Genomic DNA, 12,610 nt, shown 5'->3' on the forward strand with positions numbered 1-12,610 from the left:
CAGCCACTTGTCAACTTTGTCAAACACAGCATCTCCACGATAAATCTACTACTACTCCTAAGGCCCATGGCCCACATAATTCATTGCCTTGCTCATATGCTTGGATGGCTTCTACCTTGCAGGATTTGCAAGAACCAAATTGGGAACAGTTGCTAGAGTTTGCAAATTCTCTCTTGGAGGAGTATGACAAGCATAATCATCAAGCTATTCCTGCCTATGCAGAGGAGGAGATCTTGGATACCCATTTTAATACTCAAGAGGTTCTTCACTCCTTTTCTGCTTTTCATGAGCAAGGTGTTATTCTCTTCTTCATCGGTCGAATCCTCGTACTAGCCAAGATCCGTCGTTGGTCCATATCGATTTTGAGGTTTTGCTCCTTTCTACTTCGGTGTGGGATCTTCTCTTCAATAAATAGCTCCTTTTCTTTGATAAACAATTGGTGCATATTGTCTCATGGCATCTAATCACAAATTTCCAATGTTTACTCAAAAAATAGGCCTTGTGTTGGTACCCCCAAGTCTGAAGGCAGTCAACCAAAATAGATTGTGCATATTGTGGGATACTGCCAGAAAGATACCCAACTAGTTGCGCCTCAATTGCAATGCTATGCGGCCTCTTTGGTTCAAGTTCAAGTGGGGTACTTTCATCGCTCACTCTTTCTCATGTGATCAATAGGGTCACTTCACGGCTAAATGTCCATACCAAAAGAGTACCCTGGTGGATCAGCCTATGGACAAGGACTGAACATGCCTCCACCTTCTGCCCAGCAATAGATTATTTGGTCGAGTCACAGTCTAAAGGCAAGCAAATAGCTTCTTCTTCAAATTTGAAAAGGCAAGGATGGACGGAAGCCCTATGCAATAAGGGAAAAGCGAAGGAGACTTTTGTGCCCTTAGCATCTATTGAGCCTTCTTTATAGAACTCCCTCCGTACTTATTCTTATCGCCAAGATAAATCTTCTAATGTGCGTACTACTTGAGTTCATACTCATTCCAAGGATCCACCGCTCTCCAAACAGCAATTACAATAGCAGTGATCAAGCCAGTCTTCGCCACATGCCTGTGGCCCTCTAGCTCAGCTAGCCTTTGATGTTGTTGTTATAGTCATCGCTCCATAGGATCACCAATGTCTAGGCTCTACTTCCCACTCTGCAGATGTGCCTTCTTCCTCATGGGCCAAACATCAAAGACCCATGTAAAGAAATACCCTAACACAAAAACATAAATGAAAGCATACAACAAAGCATAAACTTAATAGAATGCAAATAGGTTTAGGGTAACTTAGAGACAATGAGCATAGTGATGATCTGAATTAATTAATTAATATGATACAATGCTCATGCAGTAAACAAACCGTGCAGGGAATGAAAACTGTACCCCAAGCTCTTGTGTCTCAAGGACTGATGTAGAGGCAATGAGTTGGAGAGTGTGTTGTACTCTTGATGGATCTGAAACGTAGCAAGACAGCCTGGAGAGTGTGTTGTACTCTTGATGGATCTGAAACGCAGCAAGATAGCCTCCAGATGTTTAACAGCAGCAAACTCAGCAAAGAGTGACGTTGGATTAGTGTCGGATAGGTAGAAGATTGAGAAATCTGCAAAATGCAGCCCTAGGAAGGTGTAGGACTGCTAGGTGGCAGCAGCAGTAGCAAAACACAGTACTCAAGAGGGCGGCAACAGCCTAGCGGCAGCTGGTCTGCACCAAACGCAGCCTCTAAATGGTCATGGATAGCAAGGTGGCAGCTGGCTGCAGCAAATGCAGCAGTAGGAGAGATCAGCCTAGCTGTTTGCAGCAATGAAGGGTGTAGACTGCATGGAGAAGGCTGGAAACAGGTGCTTGATGGTTGTAGACAGTGATGGGTAGACTTGGCTGAGATGTGCTCTGCAACAAACGGGGTGTGGGTAGTGAAGCTAGATCACTTAAAATCTGCAAAAATGAGATTGGGCTGAATGGATGGCAATCTCCCTTTTTGTAGAAAGTTTCGGGACCTCGAACCTCTCCCCATTTTAACTCTCTCAAACCGCTCCCCGTTTTAGGGTTTTTCATTGGTTAAGTATTTTTTGGGCTATTCAAGAGACTAATTCAACATGTAATGCACATTTTAGCTCAACACCCCCTCTCAAGCCCAAAACTGAGCTAGAAAGGAAGGTGTACCCAAAGGTTTGTTTGTTTCGGTGTTTTTACCCCAAGGCACCCCACCCCAAAGTAGCCAGGGCATTGGACAAAAGGTGTATGTCGAATGCCCAATTGCATACCAAGACTACAAAGGCGATAATTATCTTACCAAGGGAGTCCAAGTGGTCACCCTAGAGAGGCCAATACATCGGCGAACTAGACATCGGCTACCTAGTGACCTATCAAGTCTTGCAAAGATAGATGGAATCACAACGAACTTTTTTGGGTTTTTTTTTAGTGTTTGTTTACAAAATATGGGTTGAAATCGATTGAGTTACTGATGGGAAACTAACAAATGGGTATGTTACTAATGTGAGACTTACAAATGGTCGACCCAAGACCTTCATAAAATAAGCAAGCTATCCCTACCACTACTGGTTGTCGATGACGAAGGAATGGGCTAAGGATGGGCGAAGCAAATATGGATGATATGTGAAGAGGCAAAAAAGATGTGCGAAAAGCAAGCTAGCAAAACTAAGCAAGCAAGGGAGATTGCCATATACAATGCCACGAATATAGTGGATCCTGAGTCAACCACTCTAAAAGACCGAAAAGAGATAAATGTACATAGATGCATGTTTATAAGAATAGAATGTCAATGCATTGGAATTATGTGAGAGGCAATATGGGTATGATTATGCTCATCCAAAATGCTATATAACAATGCCACTTGAACAATGTCCTCACAGGGAAATTGTTCAATTGCCCAAGCATCCTTTTACAATCATATCATCTTAATGTTGTAAATGAAGATATAAAGTGCAATATACATTATGTCTGAAAAAAAAAAAACTATAACAATATCCTATCACCACTATCCCTTTCTCAAAATGAAAGGGAGAGCTGGAGGAAATCACATTTTCCCCATCAATCTAAAGTAGGGGAGGGTGTGCCCAGGCCGATCTTGGGTAGTAAATACTGAAGGACCAACCAATTGACTGCCTTGGTCAATATGTCTGTAAAGTTATATGATGAAGTTACAAACTCTAAACAAATGGTACCTAGCTCAACTTTCTCTCTGGTGCAGTGGAAGTGTACTCCTACATGCTGCATTCGTGGGATGATAATTGGATTGCTTGCAAGGACAATGACACTTTGGCTGTCCCAATAGACAACAGTAGGAAAACTTATACACAACCTCGGCTGTGAAAGCCACCACTATCACCTGTTTACGGCTAGCCTAACAGATAGGTGTCATGCCCAATGTAAAGAGGTAGCCACCATGGGAACACCGGATGCCAAGATCTCCTATCAGTGTACCCTTGCAAACATAAACCAGAACCATAAGTCAGGCCATAAGAATAGGTACACCACAAATATCTCAAAACACAAAGACATGCAATTCAATGTAACACCCTAGATGCAGTGAAATATTGACTAAGCAAACTGAGTAAGCTAAATCTGGCCTAGTATGAATTAACCAAAGAATTTTCCCTACCACCGATTTATAGATATGCTCGGGCTGACCTAGTGTATCCTTAGAAAGATGGATAGTGGGATCAAGAGGCATGGAATACTTGTCCACTAACTAAAGATCATACTTGTATTGTGACACAAAAATACTTTCCCCAGATCAAACTACCTCCATCCCCAAAAGTAAGACAACAAACCAAGGTCTATCATCTCAAAGGTAGCACAAGGCTCAGCCTTAATTTCTGCTATGGTAGCAAAGTATGAACCACTGATATGTAAATCATCAACATATAGCAGGATATAGTTGACCCCCTGGATAGAATGCTATCCATGAGTTTGAAGGAACTCATCCATCCTTTGAAATCAAGACCATGGTACTTGCTTCATCCCATCAAGAGCTTTCCACAAGCAAAATACCTTATCTTTCCCGTCAACATAAGAAAATCTAGGTGGCTGTCCCATATAGACTTTCTTCTCCAAATCACCGTTCAAAAAGGCACTTTTGATGTCCATAAGATAGATCAGCCAATCATAGTGAATGACGAGCATAACCAACAAATGAAACGATATCAACCGTAAAGCAAGGGCAAAGGTCTCTTCATAGTCAATACCTTGCTTTTGTCCAAACCCTTGTACCACAAGGCGAGCCTTGTACTTGTCTAAGGTCCCATCAGCCTTTTGCTAAATCCTTAAAATCCACTTCATCCCGATGACTTTCTTGTGGCTTGGACAATCCACCAAGGTCCAAGTCTCATTTCAGTTAATATTCTCTATCTTTTTCTCCATGGCCTCACACCATTGGGGATGCTGAAGAGCCTCCTACCAACCATCCGGCTCAAAATGCGCTATGTAATCATCTGTAAACAGTGACGCAAATGATACTTGAGATGCAAGCCGAGCAGATGTTTGAGGGCCCTCGGGAGTGGAATTTGGTGAAAGGATCCATGAATCCCACATGGTGTACTGGTATCAACGAGGTAACGGATCTTATAGAGAGTTCCTAGAAGCGGAAGAATCTGCAGGTGGCAAGCAGTAGACTTGGCTTAGAAGGCATGATCTCCAAGGGAATAATGTGAGGAAATGACTCAGAGTACGGTGTAGAAAATTGCACAATATCCCTCTCATCAAATACTATATCTCTCCTAATTATCACCTTGTTTGTCTGAGGAGCGAACAAACAATAGGCTTTCGCTTTGAAGGAGTATCCTATGGAGATCAAAAGATTAGCTTGGGAAGTGAGCTTGCCTATCTTATCATCAAGGATGTACGCATAGACACAACTCCCAAAGACTCTAAAGTGGGAAACTACAACCCAAGAGCCAAAAAATGCCTAATACAAAGTCCTCTGAGGGACAGCCGCAATCGAGCACCAGTTGGGTATGTACACCAAAGTATTAATAGCCTCAACCCAAAGGTGCTTAAAGAGATCTGTTGCGAACAAAGTGTGCCATGTTCATGGTCCGGTTCCTATGCTCTATGACTCTATTCTGTGAAGGAGAGTTGGTAGAGGTAAGCTAGCATGAGAAAAACTCGTGGGAGATGAACTCACCCCACTGTCACTCCTCATGCATCCTGTACGATGACTAGTCTGGTTATGCACCAGCAACACCTAAGCAGATAAATATATAAAGGCATCGGACTTATGCTTGAGAAAGTGCATCCTATGGAAGGTCATCAACCATCTGTCAACGTGACAACTCGTGAAGAGAGTTGTATTCGAGATATCCTAAGTAAAAATGCCAAAGAATTTCAACGCTCATAGACTCCAATGCAGTGGCTAAAGCCTAGAAGTAATGGAATTGAGAACCCTCAGCTATCAACTCGAAGAGAAACTGTGTCATGTGGTACAGCCCACTAGACTGTGCCTCACTGCAAGCAATCACTAAACCAGTCTGAGAGTCAAGGACCTCCATTATGGTTGCTATAAAAAAATATTACTCATTCCAACTAGCAAAGCTGTTGAATGGATAACAATTTCACCCCAAGGTGGGGGACATAGTATACATCATCCAGTGTTGCGCAATCCGAGATCTGTTCAGTGACAAAACTGACGCAACTATGAGCTTGAATCTTAATCGAGGAGTTGTTCCCAACTTGGACTCTCTCGTTATAAGGGACTCAAGAAATAAAAATATCCTCAATGGGAATCATATAATAAGTAGCTCCAATGTCCACAATCCAAGGAGTAGTTAAAGTACTCGGCTGTGACAAGTGGGCCTCCAAAGTCACCTCATCAGGAGGTAACTCATAGATGTGGATGAGACTCACATCCTCAAATGTCTCTACAAAGACAATGTGAACCTTAATAGACTAAATAGACAAGCTCTCTAGCATTGAGAACATTGTCGAATGTGATAGCTAACCAGTGGTAGCATGGATTTGGCCTCGCCACCACCCTTGCTAAGAGTTGCCACCACCTTGAGTCCCCTGTTGTTTAGGGGTTGTCTGTCTAAGTGGTGGAGACCTTAGTCTTAGCTTTTGGTGCTATCCTCTTACCTTTGATTGATACTAGTCGTTAAAGTGGCCAGCCTTCTGATAATGTTAACAATACCAATTTTTCTTCGATACACTTTACCACTCGAGTTTTAGAGATGAGTTGGGTCAACCTAGTTTGATTTTAATTTTGACTTTGCTTTTGTTTTTGTTTTTGCTAAGGGTTGCCACCCTAAGTCCCCTGTCGTTTAGGGGTTGCCTGTCTAAGTGGTGGAGGCCTCAATCTTAGCTTTTGGTGCTATTCTCTTACCTTTGATTGATACTAGTTGTCAAAGTGGTCAGCCTTTTGATAATGTTGGCAATACCAATTTTTCTTCGATACATTTTACCACTCGAGTTTTAGAGATGATTCGGAGTTGGGTCAACCTAGGTTGATTTTGATTTTGACTTTGGTTTTGTTTTTTATTTTGATTTGAGTTTTTATTATGTTTACCCTTCCCTTGTTGGTGCTTCTTTTGAGAGAAAGCAACAAGAGCCCCCTCTATAGAGGTAAGACTATGAAATTGATTGAATAGCTGAACGTGCCTCAAGAATGGAAGTATTTCCTCGGTAGCTTGTTAAGAAACAATGTTAAGTATTTCCTCGGCAACAGCCGGGGCACAACAAAATGACTAGAAGGCCCACTAGGTAATGCCATGGAGGCAAACTATGAATTTCCAGCCATGAAAATCCGAAAAGTATGTGGATGGGAGGATGAACCTCCATCGTTCTATCCTTCTTGTAAAATCATTAGACTAGTGCGTCGAATCTAAAGGGAAAAACTCAAATTTACGTTCAATTTGTTGTTGAGCTTCATACATAAGGATAAGATCATATTCAGCTAGTGAGATCTTGTATGGTCTATGGACTCCTTAGTAGTCCGAAGTCTCTCTGACCATGTCGGAAGTGGGAGGAGCAAGCTGTGAGGTCGATTCCATCTCATTTCTCAATGTGCTAGGCTCAGGAGCATCATGATGTGGTGAAGACGTGTTCGAATTCATCTTGGCCTCCTATTGTTCATGCTTCTTGCAAAGGGCTTTCAAAAGGCCTAGGTTTCATCAAAGAGATCCTCGCTCTGATACCTTGTAAAGAAATATCCTAACGCAGAAACATAAATGAAAGCGTACGACAAACCATAAACTCAACAAAACGCAATTAGGGTTAGGGTAACTCAGAGACAATGAACATAGTGATATTCTGAATGAATGAATAAATATAATACAATGCTCATGCAACAAACAAACCATACAGGGAATGAAAATTGCACCCCAAACTCTTGTGTCTCAAAGACCAAGGCAGAGGTAATGAGCTAGAGAGTGTGTTATACTCTTGACAAATCCCAAAACATAGCAAGGCAACCTCTAGATGTTCAACAGCAGCAAAAACAACAAATAGTGATGCCAGATTAGTGTCAAACAAGCAGAAGAGAGAGAAATCTGCAAAACACAGCCTTGGGAAGTTGTAGGACGACTGTCAGGCAGCAGCAACAGTAGCAAAACACAGCACTTAGGAGGGTGGCAACAGCTGGTCTGCAGCAAACGCAGCCTCTAGATGGTCGTCGACAGCAGGTCGGCAGCTGGCTGCAGCAAAGACAGCAGTAGGACAGATCAGCCTGGCTGTTCGCAGCAATGAAGTGTGTAAACTGTGTGGAGAAAGCTGGAAACATGTGTAAGATGAATGTAGACGGTGAAAAGCAGCCTCAGTTGAGATGAGATGTCCTCTAGGAATGGGTTGTGGGCAGCAAAGCTAGATCACCTGAGATATGCAAAAACAAGATTAGACTAAATGGAGGGCAGCCTAGCTATTTATAGAAATTTTTAGGACCTCGAACCTCTCCTTGTTTTAACACTCTCGAACCGCTCCCTGTTTTAGCCCTGCTTTAGGGTTTTTCATTAATTAAGCATTTTTGGGGCTGTTCAAGAGGCTAATTTAGCATGTAATGCATGTTTTAGCTCAACAACCCAATCCCTTTGCAGTACTAGGATACTTCTTTGAAGATGAAGTACTACAGACATTGGCAACAAAGGCCTAGGCCCATGCAACAAAATCTCATCAAAACTCTTGATCCCTTGTGAAGCAACCAGTCTAGCTCTAGTGTCCCTCTTGCACATTTGTCATTTTGTATCTGCCGAATCTATTGTATCTAGTCTATGTAGTATGATGGCCCAAAGCCACCCTACACCTTGTAATCTTGTAATCCGATACTTTTTTTTGTATAATTAATACAATTACCTATTCCAAAAAATAATAATGGAAGAAGAAATATACACTAAACACGAAAGAATGCTAAATACAAAGCAGATTGATCAGTCCCTACACGCAGCCCAAAGCGTCGTGAGGACACCAGATCAGACTGATGACAAAGACAAGCACCAAATGATGGACGAATGCCATTAGATGATGGAGAGTGCTGAAATCTGCAAAACAAGGTAGCTGCCAATGAATTGGAGCAGCTATACATAGCCAAACATGACCAAAATTGGCCAACTACTACAAAAGGATGGCCTAAGTTTGGCCAACCTACATCTGCCAATAAATTTACTGCAGGAAATGCTGATTGCCAGCAAATAGCTGGTCGCCCCACTATGGATGCAGCCTCAAGTCACTGAAAAAGAAATGCACTTAACTAGCTCTCTCAAAAAGCTAGTGTGAACACACAAACTAACTAAAGAGTGTAATGCACTGAAATGCATACTCTAGAAAGGGCCGAAAAATCTGAGGGAGCTCAAAACCAGGAGATGATAAACTGAAATAAGACAGGTTAACAAATTTATCTTACTGTGTTAAGGGGTGGATGATGTTGCGTCTTATATGATTCCTCCAGGAGACCATTGGCAATATTTAGTTTTCCTAGAGTAGTTTCCGGCCAAAAATTTAAGGGCCTTGAGACCAAGAAGAGGTTTGCGATGGAGATAACCTTAATTGGAAAATGTTAGATTCTTGGGACCATGGTTTAGAGGGGAGATGGAAATAGGAGTTTATGGAACCTTGCTGCAAACTACTTCTATTCAATTTTGTTAATGGTGGTTGAAGTTGTGCCTTCTATGTCTCCTTTAGGAGTCTATTGGCAATATACCATCATCCTTGAGCTTTTATAACAATCCCGTTCACTTTGCCTGGTATCTTCACTTACCTTGGCTTGGTGATCTCGTGTTAGTAAATCAGTGTGAAGCCTAGTATCAGAATGCCCAGGTACATAGATGGTCCTTGATTTGTAAGGCAGGCTAGATTCAACTAATACATTTCATAAATTTCCTTCTACTTCTCAGACTAGCTGACATTTCAAGCACCACCATGATGTCTAATCATGAGTACGACTGAGACTAGCAAAGTCTCAGCCTCAATCTCAGGAAAAGCCACGGCCTCTGCCACAGCCCCCCAGCATCAGCCTCAGGGATTGAAGATTTTGAAGGAAATTTTCTTCTTACCAGTTCCTTCATTTGGAGATCATTCGCAGTAGGTGCCTGAGAAAGGAGACTATTGATTTCATTAGTTTCCTTGCAAAATAAGAGGGGCATGTTGCGAAATCCCATGGGCCACATTTTAGGTCTCTAGTTGATTCTTTTTTCAATAATTGCCAGAAGTGGCAGCTATCAAGGTTGGTTTTTATCCAAAATTTCCCATCTATGCCATCATCAAGTCTCTCAAATCAGACCTGCAAAATCCAAATCATAGGGGTTATATTTTAGATGGAAGGTACAGTCTTGCTAGCTTCCATTTCGATTGGAACATGATGACTTTATTCTGCTTTCAACTTTTCACTATCACCAAACTCTGTCCAAATGGTTCTCATTGTGACCAACAATATGAAAAGACAAGTTCCTTAAGTATTATCAGTACCTGATACAAGGTAATACAGTCATATAGATCCTCATTGAAAATATCATTGATGTAACGAATGCTGCGATTTCCTTACAGGTTGAAGTGGGCACTCGTGACCATGTGATTGTGGATGTGAACTTCTTTCCAACATTCAAAGATGTCAATAAAGAACAGTCTATCCCTGCATTTTGGGATGCTCTGTATATGGCATATAGATCTCACATTGAAGCTTCAGGTGCTCCTGCAGAATTCAAATAATCAAATTTTTGAAGCTGCAGGTGCTCCTACAGAACTCAATTAATCAAATGTGTAGACATATGCAATGTGTATCTTGTGCTCACTAACTGTTAACATCAATCTGTGAATACAGCAAGCACTTAGCAGCTGCCACCATGCAATGTTTGCAGGCTGTGTCAAGCTTATACAGTGAATTGAGGTACAATGATGGCATGTGTCAAGAGTCGACCCTTGATTTGTCATTTTGGTATGTATTCATTATTCTCTACTCCTGATTACCTCCTTATACTAAAGTAGTTGTAATGACTTACGTTAGGGCAGCCTTTTTTAGGTGCTGAATATGTCCCCAGGGATGGGCCAGCACTCATCTCTCCGACCCATATGAGGCACCTTGTTGAAAAACTGGTTTACCCAAAAAGAAATTTTAACGGCTTCATGAGAAGCATATAATGGAAGCTACATGTTCATGCAACACTATATGGGTGGATAAGAACAAGGTGAAAAAGCTCCAATGCAAGAGATGAGAAGAGATGACAATAACGCTTTTACTTTTAACTTTTGCAAGTGTTATCCATCATACGTTCATATTCCTTGAAGGCATAGCTAATAAGAACAATTGGTAAGGAGACCATTCTTATGGCACATATAAAAAAGTAGTAAAGCTTGGGGGATTCTCATTTTGATATCCAATCAAAAGTTTTGAATATATGATTAGATTTATGAGACTAGGAAGCATTGAATTGTCCCAATCCTTATATCTGGTATTATGTTTATTGGGCTTTATATAGTGTGTTTTGCATTGCTTCAAATAGTTTAATACTAGAAGGCAATGATGTGGCACTTTTTAGCAAATTGAAAAAATGACACCTAAGTAACATCTAGGAATATGCTTTGTTTGTGGCTTAAAATTGAGGGTGGACATGCCTTGCATTTGGACCTCACCTTCTCATTGGCTCCTTCATGTAAGTTTTGAGGTAAATTATTTTTCTCCAAATGATGGCAAGACAACTATATAGGCTAGGGTAGAATTGTCCCTTGAGAAGATACATTTGACTACGAGATGGAATAGGTGCTACAAGAAGCACATGGAGGGATAGCAAGAGGTCATTTTGATGCCATCACTCATTCACTAGCAATAATGGCTTGGAAGTATACAAGTATTAATCCATTTCATTTTGTATCTCAAAATTTTCAGATCCTCTTCTTAAGGCAAAAAATTGCAATGGCCTTTGCTTTTATGACAAGATGATAAGAAGCACAAATTTGATAATAGTGTCATCACATAGCATTTATTTCCTTTCAAAACTAAAGAGCACTCCACCTTTTAAAAAATGTGTGGGGAACCAATAGGACCCTAATCCCTTGCTTAGAGATTTTACAAATAGTATTTAATCATGGGAAGTCTTGGAGTAGACCAAGAGTAGCCCAAAGCCTGAGTCCGACATTAGATAAGTTATCCAATTTGCTTGATATTCGTAAGACCAGAAAACATGGAAGAGTGTCCTAGGCACAAAAGAGTTTTGATAAGAATGGATGGCCAAGATTAGGACCTTAAGCATATATCATACATCTTGCAACTTAAGCTATAGACCTTGTGGTTCCAACACTCTACTAACCAACTTGGTTACTTAGAGCTTATGCTAATTTTTGTGCTTGAGGAGAATGTTGGGGGTAAAGGTGTTTGTGCCTAGTTGCTCGTGTATTAGTTACACTGATAATACCCACACACTTATACATTGCAAGTGAAGTATCAAGAAAAGAAGTTGCAAGTATGAAATAATCATCAGAATTACAACATTAATCTCTTTTATCTTAACATTGGACTTCCTAGGGACAATGTTGCGATCATCATTTTTATCATGTGTTTTATCATTGCCATTTTCTTAACGTCCTCGCGTATCTTGTGACACTCTAACACTGAATATACCCTGCTTTTCCACAGCAATGACAAGTCAATGAGGACTTACGGCCATTGGACTTACTACAAAATTGTCCACATGTGATTGAGAGAGAGATTGCTGAGAGTCTTTCCCATGGCGGTCATTACCATTATTATCTCTAACTATCAAAGCATGAGCTATGAAAAACATTGACATTTGTTTTGTTAATCTCTTCAGTCAAGAGTATACCTCTACATTTTGCAACTGTAACCCATTACTAGGTATGTTGGCACACATAGTAATATGAAATGTATTCCATGATTCAAGTAGTGTAACAAAGAGAAACAATGAAAGAAGAGTATCCTTAAATTCAATCCCTTGCGAAGACATGAGATAATGGAATGAAACTCATTTAAGTGAGCTGACATAGAAATGCTCTCCATATAAAGGTCCATGACTTGCTTCAACCAATACATCTCAGAAGCAGACCTCTGTTTGTCATAGATATTGCAAATCTTTTCCCATAATTCCTATGCGGACTATCCATTAGATACAACATTATAGAATGTTTGCTTAGAGTGATAATATAATCGACTTACATAGCTCATTTAA

At 40.8% G+C, this 12,610-nt stretch overlaps 1 protein-coding gene across 12 annotated transcripts in view; it reads left to right on the forward strand.

The window, feature by feature from the left end:
• Positions 1–12,400, forward strand: part of ITPK4 (inositol 1,3,4-trisphosphate 5/6-kinase 4) — a 145,814-nt gene extending 133,414 nt beyond the window's left edge. For 2 of the 12 annotated variants that reach the window (XR_015689479.1, XR_015689480.1), the window contains exons 11-13: positions 9,978–10,159; positions 10,252–10,365; positions 10,450–10,857. Coding sequence is in view for 2 of the 12 variants with exons in the window: in XM_087671452.1 (XP_087527578.1) it covers positions 9,978–10,139 (162 nt within the window). In the remaining 10 variants the exon portion in view is untranslated. The other 10 variants (XR_015689478.1, XR_015689473.1, XR_015689472.1 and 7 more) reach the window with 10 other exon arrangements.
• Positions 12,401–12,610: the final 210 nt, after the last annotated feature.

The sequence above is a fragment of the Lygodium microphyllum genome, chromosome 29, assembly GCF_053477565.2.
Source record: "Lygodium microphyllum isolate KBCC chromosome 29, Lygodium_microphyllum_v1.1.10, whole genome shotgun sequence".
In the NCBI taxonomy this organism is placed as follows: domain Eukaryota; kingdom Viridiplantae; phylum Streptophyta; class Polypodiopsida; order Schizaeales; family Lygodiaceae; genus Lygodium; species Lygodium microphyllum.